The 20,404-nt window shown below is 35.4% G+C and overlaps 1 protein-coding gene across 16 annotated transcripts in view; it reads right to left on the bottom strand.

Moving 5' to 3' along the window:
• RIMBP2 (RIMS binding protein 2) overlaps window positions 1–20,404 on the bottom strand; it is a 151,255-nt gene that overhangs the window by 63,397 nt on the left and 67,454 nt on the right. The window contains exon 1 of one of the 16 annotated variants that reach the window (XM_083803677.1): window positions 13,355–13,541. The exons of 13 other annotated variants lie outside the window; for them this stretch is intronic. Coding sequence is in view for 2 of the 3 variants with exons in the window: in XM_083803686.1 (XP_083659812.1) it covers window positions 13,063–13,143 (81 nt within the window). In the remaining variant the exon portion in view is untranslated. Of the gene's footprint in view, window positions 1–6,934; window positions 7,481–13,062; window positions 13,215–13,354; window positions 13,542–20,404 lie in introns of those variants that run through there. 2 more of the 16 variants (XM_083803686.1, XM_083803673.1) reach the window with 2 other exon arrangements.

A 20,404-nucleotide genomic window follows, 5' to 3' on the forward strand; every position in this document is an offset into this window, starting at 1 on the left:
CTTAGATCTTCAGAAGGCATTTTCAGGGCAAAAGCCAACAACTATACATGCAATCATGTACACATTTTTATATTCGTATATCTAACTATACTTACAATATCTATTTCTTTTTATAGTATGTCTATTCATTTTATATATATATATATATATATATATACACATTCAAATAAAATCATGCTGGGTAGAGCACCTATACACTACAGTGGCTGGAAAATCAGAAATGCAGATGGAAGTCAATAGGTAAGTAACCTGTGCCTAAACATCAAGGTTATAACTACAGCCTCAGGTATGTATTCTTATATATTTACACAGCACTATAATAACAAAAAAAAAAAAAAAAAAAAGAAAAGCAAATAAACCTCAAATACATAGTCAAAGGTAAAGTTTGGAGGGGATCACACAAATCAAAACACCTGCAGCTCAGGAAAAACAGCAGAGTTTTTTGGTACTTCTGACAACTTCTTCTTTGCACGTTAACAGAAATAGTTATCTGAGATTAAATCTCTCACAGCAATCACATAAAAAGTGAGTGAAAACATTTCAATGTTTTGAATGCATGGGAAAAAGTTACACACTAGCCAGACCAGGAATTTTTAGTTAGCTAGATTTTAAACATGAAGTAGTAAAACTGATCTCAGTAATTCTTTTTCTTTTCCCCCTTACAAAGTAACAAAAATCAATGCCCTGACTTATGCCCTGAGTTCCTTATGAAAGTTGTAACTCCACAACCAGCCATTCTGGGCAACCTTGAATCTGTCCAACGGTGTGTATTATACATTATCTTCTGAAAACATTGATTACATTTGCCAATAACTATATTAAGGTGGGCAAAACTGGACCCACTTCTGAGTTACTTGAAATAATTTCTGGTTCTGCACCATTACAATCCATACGTCCAGCAGGTTTCTCCAGAGCTCCTCTAATTCTGCTGAGGTCTTAAGAAAAACTGTTCAAGTTATGCTTTATCATAATTTCTTTTTAAAATTCCCAATATGAAAATAGATAAATAAATAATTTCCCTATTTTTGGTTCATCCACATAAGCCCTAAAAAGAAGAGGAATTTAAAGATTCTGATATTTAAGTTTTTTTTATAGTAATTAAATAATAATAAAAAATTGCTATTTTAAGCATATCTTTCCTGAACCAATTTCAGAACTCTCTCCTTACAAGACCTATGTTTTGAATAGAGAGTGTTTTCAATGAACAAAACTGTTTACCTAAATTGTTTCCTAAGCATCATTAGCTTTAAGCACCAGAACTAATGAAGCTCACAGATTTCTGCCTAATGGCTCCTTGACTCTTGATATCCAAGAACGTGTGACCTTCAAATGATGTTTTGTGTTATATGGTACATACAATTTTTTTCTACATTTTATTACCTTTAAGGTCAAATGTGATTAAAATCAGCCACTGGGTTCAGAACTTACAGGGTCAGATACACAGTATGATCATGGCAATCATTTTTCTATAGAAAATCAGATTAAAATGTCAGTTTTATAGAACACTTCATGCAGAGAAAGCCATTCTGTGTTCTTCTCTGAGTTTAATATAGCAATTCATTCTGCAGAAATGACTGCATTTCTGACCACACCCTTAATGCCAGTCTGACAGTCAAGTTTGGATATAAACAGAGAAAATAGTTCAGGCTAAGGAACGACACATTAGAGCACCATCGTTTTACAATATCAAAACACCTCATCATCAGTGGGAAGCTGTTCTCTCGACTAAGTGTTACTGCACTGAACCAAACTAAGACGACAAACTGCAGAATATTCAGTCTCCTAGCTGCAGATACACCTATCATCTCACACATAAGGAGCTCTGCAATTATAATTTCTCATGTTCTGTAAAATCTGTTGTTTAGGACGCAATTAAAAATGGCAGTCAGACTCTGAGATGCTAGACAGTTCTGAGGGCCAAAATGAGAAGAATTTCTTAGCTCACGTTACATTTTCAAAGGTGTGAATGAAATCTGTAAATATTTTTCCAATAGGAACAAACTGCACCGAACTGTTCCTTGGATATGCAAGTAAATCATTGCATCCTATTAATTACTGAAAGTCATTTGTAAAGCATTTATGTCTATTCTGCATTTTTCTAGGCAAAAATGGGCTACAGTAGCTGCTCTGCAACCCTTACAACTGCAGGCTTTTGTCAAGTGAGATTTGACATCGACTTTAATGGATCAATCTGCATTTGTTACAAATTGGTATTGCTCAGCTGATCTTAATGGGGAACAAGTGACAATGAGTTACAAGCTTTTAATAATGTTATTAAAGGAATTCAAGCAGAAGTGGAAAGGAGAGGAGAAAAGGAGTAATTGATGGCAATCTAGGCCAGCATCCTTCACACCCTACTTAAATTCTGCAGAATAGAAAACAGTTTATGAGAAGTGGCAGAGCAACTGGGCTGGCTGCTAGTCCTACCTGAAGAAAATATATCTTATCATCTTAGGATGAATAGAAGTAGGGCAGCAACCATCTCAGTTTCACTGGTCCTTAGTAGTAAGCCTATTTCTTTTTGCTTCAATTTCTGTTCATCCCGGTGGCAGTCCTATTTTGCATTTGTCAGGATAAAGCACTGCTCATGTTCCCCCTCCCAACCAAATCCATAAAGACCAAGAATCCCCTGACAAGTAGCAGGAATTACCAGCACATTTCTAGCTTAGAAAATACACATAAAGAACAGGTAAGGAACTTGGATGCAAAGGTCCACTTCAGCAGTACTTGTAACAAGGACAGAGTGTATTTATATACATCAGCAGTGTGCTTTGAACTGACATAAATACACATAAGACTGACAATATTTGGATTGCTTGCTTTCAGAAAAAGCATTAAGAAACAATAAATAAACAACTCAAAGGTCTCTGTGCAATAACATGATAAAAGCCACACTGAACTGAAGCCTTCTAAGTTTTAGCCAACTCCTTCATCAGGCCACATCTTCCAGAGATGATCTGAGCCATAATTACTGCCAATTCAGAATTTCCCACAAGTTTAGTTTCTATTGTTTGTTGACTTTAGTCATCTCCCAGCAACAATGGATCCTTACAATAGGGCTCTGACAGAAGAATTGTGGTAGAATCAGCTGAGAGTGCTTCGTTACTGCATATTATTACCAGTCATGTCCCTCTGCAAAAGGTTATCAGAACACGACACCTCTCTTATTTCTCTGTCACCTCACGTTGCAGTCTAATCCTTTAGTCAAACTGATCATAAAGAAAGGTTTCAGCAACGAAGCCCATCCAATGAGTCTGTGGCCTGCTATGAGGACAATAATCTCCAAAGGGGCAGGTATCTAGCTAGGAACAGCAATACTTTCAAGCACTGCAGTTAAATCTACAGGAACGCATGTGCCAGATTCCTAACCCATCATAGTTATCTTAGGTCACAGTAAACAAATACCAGGGGGTTGAGTTGCTAAAGCTTTTGTGCTAACTCTGCAAGGATGGCAAGTTTACTCAAACTTCTTTAAAAGGTTTCTGCGACTTCCAAAATGTGATTGGGATTTTAGCAGGAATATGTAAGGCTTCTGCTGGTTGGATTGTGGAAAATATTGTTAACAATATAAAACAAGCTGCCTACCCAGAATTTCCCCTTATACTCATATTAAAAATAAAATGGAAAAAAAATATATATGTATTGCTGCTTCTCAGCATAGTTGGTAAAGCTGGAGAAAAGAGGCTATTTAGGTTTGTGCATGTTCACCTCACAGGAGAAATACTGTATGAGGTAAGAAGGAAGCATACAGATGAAATATTCGTCTCATTTCTGAAATTCCCCAGGGTACTTTCATAACATAGTCACAAGAAACTGCTACATCTGGTGAATATATTTGCTTGCTATACAAGAATGCACAACAGTTGAACATGTATTAGCTGTATCTAACATCCTGTATATGGAGAAACCTGATGTTTACACAACTCACAGCTTCTGTGACCAGCTCATACACAATAAATGATTTTTAACATTCTGGGGTTTACCTTGACTGTATTTATTAGTTATCTGTATGAAAAAGCTTTTAAACAGTGCACTTCTCATGCATTTAAGTGTCAAATACTAGAAATAACTGCATATAACAAAAAAACAACAAATAGGAATACTGAAATTCCCTTGCTCATAGGAAGGAAAGCAACAGATTAAAAAAAATTGCTTTTCTCAGACCATTCTTGGAGTAACAATCTTCTACCTGATCTATAGAAAGAGGCTATAAATAAACAAGATATTCCCATGTTTGCTTATTATTTGTTATACTATAGAAGTCTCAGCTGAAAATCAGATCTGTGCATTGCACAAATACAGAAGAGAGAATCAGTACTCTGAGTCTGTCTTTTAATTTAAGAAGGCAGAGAAGCAGTGGAAGAGAGATCAGTGGAAGAGAGATCAAGCCACTTGCCCAAGGTCATACCCCAAACCAGGTGGCTTAGTGACAGCTTCACTCCAAATCTGCCTTCCCACACACTACTCCAGTTGTTTGCCATGTCCTGAAAGCAACCTGTGATGGGATTAACGGGAGCTGCACATATTTACTGCCCAAGCGAGAACACAGGCTAGTTTCTGTATGGCATACATGAACAGTACTTCAACAGTTTCATTCTCTCTCAAAATTTCCCATGGCCAGTTTCTCCAGTGTTGAATATTTCCAGATGCTAACTGTACTTGGAGAAACACACTTAACTGTACTCAACACACATCTCCTCTTCACACTAAAGAAGGAATTTCTTCTCTTGTGGTTGTGAATTACCACCTGTATTTTTGCAAATGATAGTTATGAATTATATCATATTCATTACAGTTTGTGATTTTCTGTCTAATCCACTGGCTTCAGTGGTTCGGTCCCTTAATAATATCAGCTTCAATATTTTCTGGACTTGTTGAATATAAACCTCCAAAAAAAAGAAAAGAAGATAAAAGTTAATCTCAGACAACCCAGAGCTAAACTTCACCCAACAGACAATTCATATATTAAAAAAGAGAATTAAAGTAATGTGCAGGAAAAGGACATTTTACAGTTTTCTTCTAAGGATGTATATGGTGTATATGCCCATTTGACGGCAGCCAGAAGGGCACACAAAAGACTTTTTCACTTTGGGGGAAATCCAACACATTTGATTAATATTTTACTATGCTGTGAGTTGTCTTCATAGGGATCTTATGGTTGGGTCCTGAAAGAGCTTTGAAGCTTCAAATACATTTTAAGGGAGACAGATGTCTTTTTAAAATGCTGTACTGAAATAAACAGAATCCTTTCCCGTTCCCTCTCCTTTGTTGACAGCTAGCACTGAATGCATTATCAGGGCAACACTTCTCACTTCTGCTCTTACAACTGCCAGCTTCCAACAGAACCTCCGAGTCAACAGAACGAAGAGGTCAGCAAATACATAGGGCAGCCATCACAAATGACAGACTTACTGGCAATAGGCAGGATACGTGCTTTGTGCCGCCAGCATGTCAATGAATGCTAGGGCTTCTCCGCTACAGCCTTCCCCCGTCAGTTTAATAGCTCTACCAAAAGTCTAAAGGGAACACACAAAAAGGCACCCCTCTCCTATTGCTTGGACTAAGAGGAGATATTGTGGGATTCTGCACTTTGTTTTGGAACTTGACAGATTCAGATTTTTCAACTCATGACCAGTACCAGACTGAAAAACAAACCTGTGGAAAAGCACTTGTGCACTCTTCCCTCATCCTTTCTATTTTTTAAATACATATTACTTTTGAGTTCTTTTTACAAACCTAATGTCCTTTTTTCCCTTGCTGCTCTCTCCTTTGTTCTTAATTTATTCACTGGATGTAGCAACTCTGACGATTTAATTGTGCCTATGAAGCAACATTTTACTACAGTCCAATTAGGTCTACCATTTAACCTATGCAAATCAAACCATCACAGATGTTAGCAGAGGCAAGTAGAGTGGAGATAACTCATCAAGCCAGTTACTAGAAGACAGTACAAAACATATGCCAAGACAAATGCTGACTGAATGTTAGCAGACTAATGTGTAAGTGAGAAGGAAGCGGGACTTCATACTTCCAAAAAGCTTTCTCACCCATCTCCATAGTCTTGACATTGGGTTACAAACATTAGTTGAACCGTCTGTCACCCCTTCCTAATGACACTGCTACACAATACCCATTCAAACACACAAAGACTTGAAGCAGTCTAATTACTAGTCTAACAAAAGATAGCATGCATCCAGAAATTTTACAAACAGAGAAATAAATGAGGGAAATGAATGATACAGACAGAAAAAAAATAGAAGCTGTATGTAGAATTATTGACCATCCCTAGAAAAAACGAAAAAAAAAAAGAAAAAAAAGTATTGTCACAGATTAGGATCAGCTGTGTACAGAACAAAACAAACCCCAAACTTTTTCTAACATATATAGGCAGAAGTTGCACAGAGTTTAAATTGCTTCTGCTTAAGCTTTTTCACCAAGTTAAATATGAGAAACATACACCATACTTACATATAGTCACGTATGTGGTGATATGCCAGTCAAGCATATATTCATGTCAGGACCATATGCAGAGCAATTTGCAAAAAGAATCTGAAATCTTGACTTTAGCATGTCAGACAAAATTCCAAACAGCAAGGATATTTCCTGCTGCATGTAAGGAATGCTGCAGGCATTTTCAGCTCGGCCATTTCAATTTAAGAAAACAACACTAAGGATGATCTTTTCAGAATCTTTGAAGTAAACTGAATCAGAAAATTGACAGCCCTCCCAAATGTATAAAAACACAATCAGTCCTACAGTGTGCCATTTTTTAAGGGGTGCCCAGAGCACTACATGGATTTAAATGCGCACACAACAGTACATTCTTCACAAAAAAACAAAAAACAAAAAACAACAAAAAAAACCAATGAGACAAATAACAAGAACAACCATGAACATTTTAAAATAAAAGACACATGAGAAATAAATGTATTACCTTGTATATGAGTTGCATCTTTCTAAGTGCAGAAATGAAAGCAAATATCTGTGTTCGTAGTAGAGCAAAAGTAGAAATTCTCCTACAGATATAAGGACTGACTATAAAAATTCACGGTAGGAGGATGACTTCTGTAGATTTAATACAATCTGACACCACTGTCTGGGTAACAAGGTTCTACATTGCCTGGAGAAAGGCATCTGTTGCCCTGTGTGCTAGTTTGCTCATCCATCAATTATTTTTGTTTTTAAAAAAATGTTATATGCTATTCATTTATCTGTGGCTTTCTTTCTTTGAGACTTGTTTTTGTTAGTAACCTGGACTGACTGTATTAGAACACACTGATTATAATCCCATATGATGGTTCTCTATTTTAATGATACACGCAGAGAACCACATTACTCCAAGAGAAAACTGAAAACCACTAGTCCACAGGTACCTAAAGAAAAAGGAAAAATGAATAAACTGATCTTTTGTCACATATTTTTGCCTTGTAAATGACTCATTCCTAAGGTCAGGTTCAACACCACCAATTCATTTTTTCTTCTTTTAGGGGCTACATTTTAAAGGCAAAGGTGATTCATCCTGAATAGTGGAACTATTTAAAAACTTCAGCATGTACAAGCTAACAGCACTAGGCTGAAAGAGGTACAGCATGTACAGCAAAGTGACATTAAAACCTTTTCTTATTTTCTCTTTGCAATTAACATGGAGATGATGCTAGAAAAATGCAGGCTATCCTGCATAATTCTAACCACTAAATCATATAGCACTAAGCAAAGTAGAACTGGAAGCAAGCAGAGAAAAATGGCATTCACAAGAGATGCTGCTGTTCTGTTACTGTTAATTCATGTTCTCACACCCATTCCATTATATATGACATACCAGTAAGATAAGAGTGGGATCAAAGAAAGCACTAAAAGATGCAGAATGTCCCCTCCCCATGTCACAAAGGGTACGGTTCTATCCAGTACTGGCTTCCACCATTATCAACTTTGATAATTAGAAAGTTGCACTTCTAATAAAATACATACCGTGAGTTACTGGAGAACTATTAAATGCAGTGAAAAATAATCAAACTAAAGACTTCTGTCTAAGGTGTTTTACTATTTCCTTGTGACTCTGACTTGTCACGAAGAAGTACATGTTCTCAAGTAGTGCAGGAAAGTAGTGTGATATTTTATGATGTTAGCATTTAAAGACTAAGGAACCCAATTTGTACAGAGAATGTTAACAGGCGTACATAATTTTTTCTGCTACCACTCTTTGGACAAAGGAAGATATATTTAGAATTGCTTCCATTTAAAATAAAATCCCTTTACAATTAGATTTTCTTCATTTTAAAAATAGGAACATTTCCATGCAAATTATACTTTCTTATAATAAAAGAAAACAAATGCAGCTTTATCCTCTAATCAGCAGGCTGATTTTAGCATAATAAACACTATAAAAATAGCTCTTCTTAAAAAGCACTACCAAATAAGAAACACAGGAACTGTAGCAGTGTATTGGACTTGGAAATCACCATTGTCTTGGCACTACAGTGACCAGGACCAGGTGTTAAGAAGCACAAATAATTAATGCATTGAAGTGATATTTTTCACTTCAGTAAGACTCTTAAGGTAATAGGCTCTGCATTACCAGCTCATTTCATTTCCGTTTCTTTTGGAGTATTAGCTCTTCACGTACTGGAACTGTTTCTCATAACTTGTTCGTACCATCTTTTTCATTTATTTATTTACTTTTTCCACCACCTCAGATCTGTCAGCCCCACTGGAACACTGCTTTACATTTTAAAGCAGTCACTGCTGTTTTTTACAGAGAGACAGTTTAACATCAAATCTGTCCGAAGCTTTGGAAGATCCCCCTATTTTAGAATCCTACGTATCCAACTTGATAGCTGCTCATTAGACTACAGCTAACACGAAATTGGTCACCACATTCTCCATCTCATTTTCTTCATCTGTGGCATATCCCATGAAAATGACAAAACCCTCTCACCTCTTAATAACGAAAATGGGTAAAGTGATAACTTTTGAAATATGAAGTACAATGGGTTTATTATAGCATCCACACTCATGAATAAATAAACACACACCAGACATTCTAACTGCAGCAGTTTATAATGAATTACCAAATATGTGAGTTCCTGTCAAGACATTAATTTTGAACTTTACACCTACTGTGGCTGAAGGATGTAAACATGAACACAGTAGAAAAGCAAACAATCCCCAGGATACCATTATTTAGTATTTGCTATTATTTTTGTTTTATGATCCCTTGTTTCCTCCGTGAGATACATGGAATGTATCTCCCGAACTCAGTATTCGAGAACAACAGACCAAATGTCTTTGCACACTTCCTGTTCACAACAGAGAACGAAGTCTCTAGTAGTTGGCATTACTTTTCTTCTTGTTAGCTTCTGCAGAAAGTATCATATAACACTGGCCAAACAGACAGACAGCAACTGTGTAAGTTTTCAGTATAATCTTTACAAACCTTCCCAGCATTTGTAATGAAATGTTTTTATTGGATAGCTGCTCCATTCCTTAATGACAAAATAATATCTAAACTTGTTTTGGAAAAGGAGTATACAAATACATAGCTGAAAACTGAAGAATCAGCTCAAGGCAATTTTAGGCCTATCAATTTCAAAGAAAAATAAGAAAAAAACTATCAATAATGAGCTATTTGTATACCTTAACACTATAATACTTGCAGTCTAAGCTGTTCTAATAACTAAAATTATGCAATATGGCTAATGCTTTCAACAGTGACCATATAAAAATATTTTCATAGGCATAAATTTTAATGGAAGCTTCCTACCAAAGTAATTCTACCACTGACAATGCAACTGTTCCCAAACTGGCCACCCAGAGCAAATATATGACATTCTCTGGCTTTTGGTCAGGCTACCATCCTGAAGATACCCCCTCACCTCAAGCTAACCAAACTACTTTTTAGTATTTCTATTAAAAAACGAGCACATTCATGTTCCACCATGCTGTCAGATAACACCCTGCTGCTGGCAACATATACCGTCAAGGATACCATGAAAATACCTGTCTGCAGCCTTTAGTAGAGAATTGATCTTAAACTTAGTATCACAGTAGTGTTTTCCCTCAGACAGTATTAGAAAGTTAATCAATTTGATTTGTGGGCTGAAGCAAAAATCAATATTTATTCTTTTCCTTTCAATTATTTTTATAGTCACTTCTCAATGCAATAAATAAATCACTGTATCTGAGAGGCAGAGGGTCTAAATTCTCATTTACCATGGCACATTTCTAGTTCCTTCAGGGGTAATTTATACGCAAGTGAAAGAAAGAAATAATCTTAAATTATTCATTGCTAAGGGAAATGAGTGAACAAGGTCCTTACTCTAGAATAAGGGCACAAAGGAAACGCAATGCAGGCTAAACATTAACCCCATTTGAATGCTGGTATCAAACTCACCCTGTCTGAAGGGGACATTCCTTACTGACCCCTTAAATATATGTTCTTTTTGTTTTTACCATCATATTGCATAATTTTTTGTTTCACTTCTCCACCTGGTAGTAAATTTTTCTATTGCCTTGATTGAAGTGGCTGTCACAGAGACCAAACTTATTTTTGTTGGTCAAACCAAATGCAACCAAATATTTAAAAATAATTAAAAATGTATAGTAAGTTTGTTTTCCTGTTTTCTACACATTCCTGAATGTCCACTCACACTTTGTGATAACTCAGAAGGAAATTTCTATCCACATTTTCCACTTACCGTGATTTCACTAGTGGAAGAACAAACAAGACACGCCAGCTAGGAAAACATGAACAAAGTTACTCTGATCATCACTGGAGCTCATTAGGGATAAGGATGCAACAGAAAGCATCTACTCAATTATCTACTACAGCATTAAGGCTTCTATTTGCTGATCAGCAGAACATATACAGAAGACCGGTGAACTGCAACATGAACTTGGAGATCTCTCAGCGGAATACCTTACATAGGAGCTTCTAAAGACCATGTACGTTAATATTCTGCTAACACAACAGTTCCAGACACTGCTGTATAGCAATAGCTCATGGAGAGATCTTGTCAACTTTGATTAAATAGTCAGGCTCATTGTGCTATTTCTTATAATAGAATTTTCTTATTCTTATAGAAATAGAACAAGCCTTTTCTTGTTCTGTTTCACTTATAATTAAAATGCAATTAGCTAGATCAGCTTTCACAAATATTTCTCAAAAAGCTTTCCTTTTCATCTTGCACAAAGAGGAGAGGAGAGCAAACAAGATCAGCTGTTGTCATGGTAACATCGTGCCCTGGCAGGTGAAAAATTGAGTCCTGTGGCACTGAAAAAGAAGGATGAAATGTACTGAACCTAAGTATAACACCAACTGCAGCTCAACAAGCTCAGTGTTTTTTTCATAGATTGGCATCTTTTTAAGCAACAAATTTAGAGAGGCAAATGTTAAGAAAGTGTGAAGTCTGGTGTCATTAGTAATTCTTCAATTGTCTCAGAGTCATTTTATTAGGCAGAAGCTTATATTGATATATTGCACAGCTCCGAAAATCTATGCAAAGTTTAGCACAATTTAAAAAATATAAGTGACTTGAAAGCAAAAGATAATTTTTCTTTTCAATACAGATACAAGAAAAATAAGTAATTATGCATTAACCAAAATGAAGTGCTATGGGCCACTGCTTTTCCTGCACGAATTTTTAAGAATAGCTGTACAAAATTGTATGTTGATCAGTCTATGATCCAACTAAATCTTCCTTAAATCATATTAGCTACAGGTAAGTGCCATCCTCAAAACACTTCACCCCCCATTACGGAGGTCAGAACAACCCTTTGCCTTCCTTCCTTAGCAAGGACAAAGATGCAGGTAAGTCACAAAGCTTTCTGTTCACCTGCAGGGCTCTCAGGGGGTTGGAAATTGCCTTGTCTTATATCCCACTCATAAAGTTGTTTTAAAACCATTTTCAACACAATTTGAAAACCAGTAGAAAATAGAAATTTGCGATTTCTTATGTAATGCAATAGGCATTAAATCTGAAAGGGCTACATAGTTTGTTCTAAACAATCAAGGAGGAGAAATACAATAGCTAGCAAAATTAGAATTCACCAAAAGTGATATATATATATATTTTCAAATAACATGTCAATATTTTCTGAATTTTCTTAATGTTCATTCAACCTGGAACCTTAGTAATGGACCAAGTTTCATATTAGGTGCTACCCAATTAGAAGCAAGTCCCTGCGTAAATAAATTATGCTTTGCCTTTCAAAGAATATGAGAGAATGGCTAAAAACAAGTATAACTAATATATAGAATTTTGGAGAAAAGAAACCCTTGCTTATGGAAAAAGGAAAGCAGATCTATAGTTTTTAAACAGTGGCTGCTTGAAGACTCTTTGCAGCTTTGAATTATAAAGATGATATTAAGAAAGGTTATTTGATATAGTGCACACAAAAACGATGAGAGTATTATCACCATAAGAAATAAGGCTTGTATATATTGGTAGACACGGTAAACATGATGGCTGTTTTTCACAAAGATGCACTTGGTAATTAAGACCAAAAAATGTTCATTGATTTGGGATTCCTCCACTGGTCGTAGGCACCCCTGCAAAAGGGGGCAGCCACCAGCAATGAACACTCCTGGAAATGTGTTGTAGATGATTTGACTGGCACTGAACAGCAATGTGAAAGCAGAGCCAGAGACAGATACTAACAGGAATCTTTCTGCATGATAGCACGTGCAAATTTGTGAGTCTTTAAGCCTTTAAGAACTACCACAACCATTTTGGATTTTTAATATATTTTGCTGTCATAAATCTACTCTCCATTTCTATAGTCTATAAGGACAATTTTCCAGGCATTTTTGACAAGAACAGAGAATAGACAAAAGTACTTTCTGTTAACACATCATAAAAAGCTACACAAAATCTAAACAATATATTTAGCATTTTTATTTATCTACTTTTTACTAAATCTAATTAATGCTGCCAGGGAGATATGTACTTACTATTCTGCTTTGCTTAGTATAAAATCAAGTGAAAACTAAATCAGCAAGGCCTCAACTCAGGCAAGGAACTAACTACTTAAAAGCTGTGGAATACCGAAGCAATTTATCCATACTCTGTAGTATTTTCCTCTTCGTTGAATTCTGACACAAATCCAAATAAATTCCTGACTGCTTTTTACAGGATACAAAATCATCAGCTAGAAGTGTGCATTAAAGTTGCAATCAGACTTATCTCTTTGCTATTTCCAAGTCTTAGCAAACATGTTATTTGGCATCTCCAATTAATTTTAAATTTGCTTCAACATGACTAATTAGGTGTATATTACCCTCAGTCGTTAGCCATTAATTATTTCATTACTTAGAGTTACATGTGGTAGCAATGAAATGTATCTCACCCCCACTTACTCAGAAAGTAGTCCTGTGTATACGCAATTGCATCCATCTTCCCTCCTTAATGACACAGGCAAAGAGAAAGAGTCAGAGTCTCTTTCTGCTCATTCATGCTGTACCACGTCATACTGTAAAATTAAAATTAATCTTCCTTACTAGCTGAGGCTGACCTTTTAGCCACTGCCTGGAAAGAGAACATCACTCCCCTCGGGCTGTTCAAGGGGAGGGCTTTAGTGTGCCTGACACCTCTCAGCCACCAGATGAGATGAGGCAAAAGCACATTGAAATGGGTAATTTGGTAAGGTATGATTAATTTTATTTACACAAGGCAGGCTGGCAAGCCATGCTCAGCCTCATGCTTCCCTAAGTACCTGAGGCAGAGAAGCCTTTTGTGATCTATAATGTCAGTAAACATTTACATTTTGGTTTATTCTTTAAAAGTCAATAATTAACTGCTGGAGGCTGAACGGAAAGATTCTGTAAGCTTCCACTCTGCATCCAGCTTTCCATTACTAATCCCTAAACTAGACCAGGACATTCTGGGATTTATGGCATTTATATTCACTTAAATAACCAAAGTTTATTTAAACACAGCTGTTTTCAGGATAAAATCTTGACATACATTTTTGCTGCTCATTCTTTTATTAAATGAGATGTGTAAAATACTTACAGAGACTGCATGAGGCTTTTGCCTTCTGTCACTCAAAACAATTCAAGAACTAAGAAATTTAATTTCTCTTTGTCCATAAAACCTTTTTAATACAAGCATGCATTACTCATATCCTGAATATAACTTTTAAAATCTCTTTCTTGCTCTCATTTCATATAATACTATTTTATGTACTCTGTAAAAACATGTATGATCTTTGTTGTGATTTGTAAATTTGCTGATATTTAATCAAAGTCTTATATTTACAATATAAATAACCTGAAAGCAGCTCATAAGTCTGAAGACCATAAAGGCAACCAACCAGGGAGAGACTAATCAGAGCACAGAAATTCATCTGCTGTATAAAATACCAGCTGATTAGCAAATAATCTTAGTTAAGGAGAAAAATCAAGGGGGAGGAAAAACAATTCAAAATATTTTTGATTTGTGAATTAACTGAAAATAAATCTTGACTCAAGTGACATGAATAGGGGAAATACAAAAACCCCCACCGTGGTGAAAATAATCCTACTCAAGGAAGTCTCAGAACATGGTGGGACAACGTAAAAGATTACTACCACTACTGCTGCTACTGGAATATAGTATTCCATTTTAATAAATTAAACGTTGACAATTTTTCATGCTGAATTAAAGATCAAAAGAAAATAATTCCAATGCTAATATTATTTAGCTTTAGGGGTTGTCATATCTAATTTTTTTCTTTCATAAAATCAATTGTGGCAGCCACAAGTTTATAAAGCCTCATGGAAGTTCCCAGGAAAGGCTTTGAGGACACAAAAAACAAAGTAAAATACTGATAAACATTAGTCACAAATTATGTCTTATTTTCACCGTTTCAAATTGCTACGCACCAAAATGATGTTAAAAAAAAAAAAGTTTCTATACTTATAAATTTTAAAGCTTACTTCTAAATATCTTTTAATCTCCCCTGAAAGACACTGCCAGGTAGTATATGCTAAGAAATATAGTTCAACTGCTAGCTTTTGGGGTGCTTTTAAAGGCAGCATTTGTATGGCTCTTCATCCGAACATACGTTCATTCAGGTATCATTCAACTTTAGTCTACAAACCTCATGATCACAAAGTTTTTTCAAGAGACTTTAACAAACTGACCAACTGATCAAAGCTTAACTTTTAATGTAACATTTTAAATAACCGATGTGTCTCTGATTTTGTTTGAGCCCCTGATGAGCTTTTAAAGTAATTTAAAGGCTATACAGCCTGGACCAAAAGACCAGTATCCAAGTTTACTCAGAGTTTTAAGCAAGTACAAGGCCAGTTTGAAGGAAAAAAATAAAAATTTGCAAGCAATACCAGAAATAGTAAGACCAACTCATTGTACTGTCTACTTCACCAATTTTCTTCTTTCTTTCATTCACAGACATACAAAGGGACAAGCCCATATTTATAAAACCCCTGCAGCAATATACACACCATCCCAAAGCCTGAAGGAGAATGAATTCAGTTTAAGTTCTGGGAAGATGTAGATTACTTCCATTTCATTTCACCTGAACTTACTTTCACTTCACAGTTTCTGAATCTTGCACATGGTGCAAGAAAATACTTAACAAATAATTTATCTTTATTCTTTAAAGATAAAAGTTATTTCTGCTCCACGTTTCTTAAAACTATCAAAACTATGTTTCCCCATGAATCATCAATTGAAAAATGACAGAAGTAAAAAAGATAGAGAAAAGAAGATATTTGATTAAAATAAGCCTCACATTTCATCTTTGCATAGAAACCTCCTAAGCCATATAGAGGATAAAAGCATAATTTTTGAGCTTATCAATTAAAAATGAACCTACAACTAAAATCTATTCATGAAATATGAAATGGATCTCTCACAAGGTAATTATAATTCTCTATGCAAAACAAATCCTTAGAGACCATTTAAAAATACAAAAAAAAAATCCAGCATTTTAGACACTTGAGACCAGATACTGTCACCATATTTCTACCTATTATGAACAGCATTAATGTATAATTTTTATTCATATTTAAGTATTTTTCAATTATTGCTCTTTTTTCCTGATGTATTTATTTGTAACAAGGAATGCTGAGAGATCTTCAGTCCTTAAGCAAATTAATTAGCTCTGATAAAGCCAAAAGAAATTAGTTTTGGTTAAATACAAGCTAACAAATTTAAGTGATGCTTCTGAATTTCAATGGGCTGAATTTCAAAACAGAAGGTTAATCAAAAATGAGATTCAATTTATTTCCCATTATGAATAAAGATTTTTAAATGAGGGAGCATTTCTAGGGACATGAGGAGCTCCAAAAAGGTAGTGAGAATATATGTGTTCATAAAGATAGCTGACTATCGGGGATTCTTTCAGAATAAACTATCCTCCCTCTTTTTAAAATACCCTGTACTGCACAAATTCATGTTCTACATGCATTTGAAATGTAGTGTAGAGACATCAGGTGCAAATGCAAATGATGCTAAGCTTTTCTTCTTCTTGAGATCTAGATGAAATCTCATACTGACACTATGTTTAAATTACGTTGAGCATCACTGAATTCTCTCATATGGCTATCAATATTGTGAATAATGAAATTAAAAAATTAAAGATGGACTCAGCTGCACATTCATGAAGTTTTCTAAAACAGATTTTAACATCAGTAATTCTTTTTACCACCTATTGAAGAGTGACACCTGCTTGCAAAAAAGTGATTACCAGAGATAACTGAGGAACCAGAGATCAGATATCTTGACTGATTCTCCTGCTCCAGTGACAATCAAAATGTCTGTCATTCTAATAGGCATCATAGCACATAAAATATTGATATTTCTCCTAAATTCCCTAATGCAAAATATATAGGTCTGGAACTGCTGTTTATAGTATTTCCATTGCCTGTAGTACTACACAAACTTCTGTTTTCCTGAGAACGTACATCTATGAGAACCGTTTCTTAGCACCTCATTGCAAATGATATCTATGTTTGTGAAGAGGCTGCCTTTTACTGAAGTATCATTTTAGTTTTAACATGCATTTTAACATGGAAGAACCATGATTGTGGAAAATCTCATTTCAGTATGTGAAAATCATGGGCTTATTCTTACGATCTGTTGATGGAAAACCAGTGGTTAAACACGCTGCTTTTGATTAAATGGTTTACGTTTCATCATACATATTCAACTTTGATTTAACAAACACTCCAGGCCTTCATAGGTAAACTACTGATTTCAACTCAAGTCTCTTGAACAGAGGCTCTCTTGAACAGGGATTATTTATCTCCCTGCATGCATGGATCCTAATGTTTTATGAGACTAAACTAAAACAAACACAAGCAAAAAGGAACGGGGAGTTTCTTTTGTACAGGTTACATGCATGTAAGGAAATTAACTGGCATTTTTGGTTGCTAAAAAGAAAAGTTCTTCCATAATGTTTATGTGATTTTTTTATCTACATACAAAAGAACCCATGACAGATGCCAATTCCAAAATACAAAGCCAGAGTCTGCACTGTTTTACTCTTCTGTATAGTATTCACTTATTTCAGTTTATTTCATACTTTAATCTAGAGCACAGTTTGTCCCATTACAGCACAGTTTATAGCTTGGTAACAGAAAGTAAAATTTACAACCTGAATAGGCTACTTCGTATGTTCTACCAGTCCCCTCCGCCAGAAGGAGAACTACGAAGAGGGGAGCATATATGCTTGCCTAAGCATGCCAAATTATATCCACACTCACACATGTACGCCAGTCAGAAAAACACAAAAAACAACTAAAACAAATATCAGCAACCTGACAATTCCAGAGTTTCTATAGATTGAAGATAGCTGCTGGGACAATCAAAAAGAAAATTCTAGATATGAAAAATTGTTAAATATGTTATCTTTTCACTAACAAAACATAGCTCAGACAGCTGACCAGATCTGAAATCTCCTATCCATCTAATCCAAAACAACCCCAATTTTGCTGTTCTTTAAAAGTCTGTGCTAGTCTGACAGTAAGCTTACATTTCAGCTTATTATAAGAGAATTGGCTTGTGCGTCCAAAGTTTTTTTCCGTCTTTATTGCCAAGCCTGTCTCATAGAAATAAGGGATAAAATTTGCTTTTAGGAATGCAAACTCAATTTTCATAATAAATTATGATTTTGCTACTTGCAAAGACTAGCAACATTTAGCTGAGTGTAAAAATCTTGTGTAAGCATTTTATGAGTCAGTTGTACAATTTATTTTTTCAGCAGTTAGAAATAGATGTGTGTTCTCTTGACTTTTCCTAAAATAGTAATAGTAATAATAATAACAATAAATAATAATAATAATAAAAGAAAACAAGAAAAACATGACCAGGGATAGCAGACCTCTCAAACTACTACCAACATGATCATTTTGTCAGTTTGAAGATCTACCCTTGCATATATGGTCACAGGACAGCCAGAGTCATGTATTTAACATCTGATGACACTCAGCAACATAAAATTATGGTTTCTCAAAAGGACTGTACATATCCAGTAGCAAAGTAACGCTAGAAAGAGGCCCTCTTCATGGCAGAGCTAGGCAAACAGCATGTGGCAAACAAAGGAAAAGAAGTCATCTATCTACCATCTTACAAGCAAATTATTTTTTTGGAGTTTTTGGTGGAATTTGCAATTAAGGTAATTTTTTGAAAAACTAATGATTATGTTGTAAAATACATCACAGCCAAAATTCAAATGCCTGTCTCTACCTGTAAGATGAAACACATGCTTTCTCCCTTAAGACTCCATGAAACCTTCTAGAGTGTGCAGGACATGAATACAGGGCCAGACCTAGCATTAGTTTATCATTTACCTCAACAGCTATGACAATGTTTTGACTTTCTTTGAAATTTGCATATTCCTTCATTAGTGCACCTTTCCCTCCATTAGTGGTTCACTTTTCTATTTTGTAAGGTCCCATCAAATTAGTACGGAATTTCCACAGGAAATCCGGTTACAGGCTTTCTTCTCCATGCCTGATTTAATCATAGTTTCTTTTCCTCCAATTTATGATACATTTAATGCTTGAAATTATTTTTAGATTGATTTCTGATAATGATGCTTATTATAGTTCAGAGGATTATTTTTCCTGTCTATCTTTGGCTAATTCTCAAAGATTTCTTTCTGGAACAACTTGTGAAGGCCAAAATTGATATTTACACAAAAGACAATTTCTTTTCCCTTCTACTTCCCTTTATAGCACTACCACCCAGTGTGTGGCAGAAGGCACAAATGTCCCCATATTTCCTTCTTTCACAAATAAAACTAGCAAAAGCTGGAGAACAGACAGAATTAGAAATAAATTTGTATCACTTAGGAGCCATCATTCATTTGAGGTAGATATAACCTAAATTCGTCTCACTGGCAATAAGAAATCTAGTTATGGCCACGCCTACATGTAAAGACATTCCCTTACAGTTTTAAAGTGCTTTGAAATTCTTTTAAGAAAATAAAATTATTATTTATTGACAACATGTCATGAATATAACTTGCTGTTTTCTTTGAAATTTCTGCATATAAAATTATTACTTTTTAAACCCCTATGCTTCAAATCATTTGAAGTATGATAGGAGATTATCTGCTTAATCCATTCCTTTCTCTCAGGCATTTTAGATTTCACGCAGCTATGCCAAGTTTAGTTCTGCTTAACCGACTTGTGAAGCTCTTCACAAAACAGAAAATGAGTCAGGAGGAAAAAATATACAGCCTTAGGATTTTTTATTTAATAAATAATAATAAAAAAAGGCATAGTAAAATTGAGCTAGATGTGAGAAATTCTGAGTTACAGCTCTTCTTGGTACTGTAACTCACCAGAGAATCCATGTTACCTTTCTCCTTTTATTTTCTGCTGCAAAGGCAGGCAGCTGAGGGAAGCTTGTTAATTCCATTTGTTCAGACTTAAAATTCTGTTTCAGTCCTTGTCAAAATGGAAACTGCCACTTGATTAGGAGCTCAGCCAAATGCCAACTATTGCAGCCTTCAAACACTCAGACAATGCTTTATTTACCCAGAGGAAATGAAACTCACTGCCAGCCTGTTTTGGATTCTTTTTTTTTTTTTTTTCTTGATTCAGAGGATCAGAATCTGGGCCTTTTCTTTACTGTTTTCAGCATAATTCAGCATGATTCAGTCTTGGTGCTGCCAAGACTGTATCACCTTAAATGGGTTTTAACTACATAATTAACCAAATGACTTAACATCACTTTATTCTTTCTTTGAGAATGCCTTGGATTTAAGTTAATGCTGTCTCCTTAACGCAGTCTGCTAACCACTGCTAGCCGAACCCCATGTAGGAAGAGAGCGAGCATTTTTCCCTGAGGGTCCCAAGAACCCAGAGTGAAGTGATACACTCCTGCCAAGGAAAGATGGCAATCTGAACGTTATGGCAATCTACAGCTCTGCCATAGCAAACCTGCAAACTCCT

Source organism: Anser anser (genome assembly GCF_964211835.1).
Source record: "Anser anser genome assembly, chromosome: 18".
Classification (NCBI taxonomy): Eukaryota; Metazoa; Chordata; class Aves; order Anseriformes; family Anatidae; genus Anser; species Anser anser.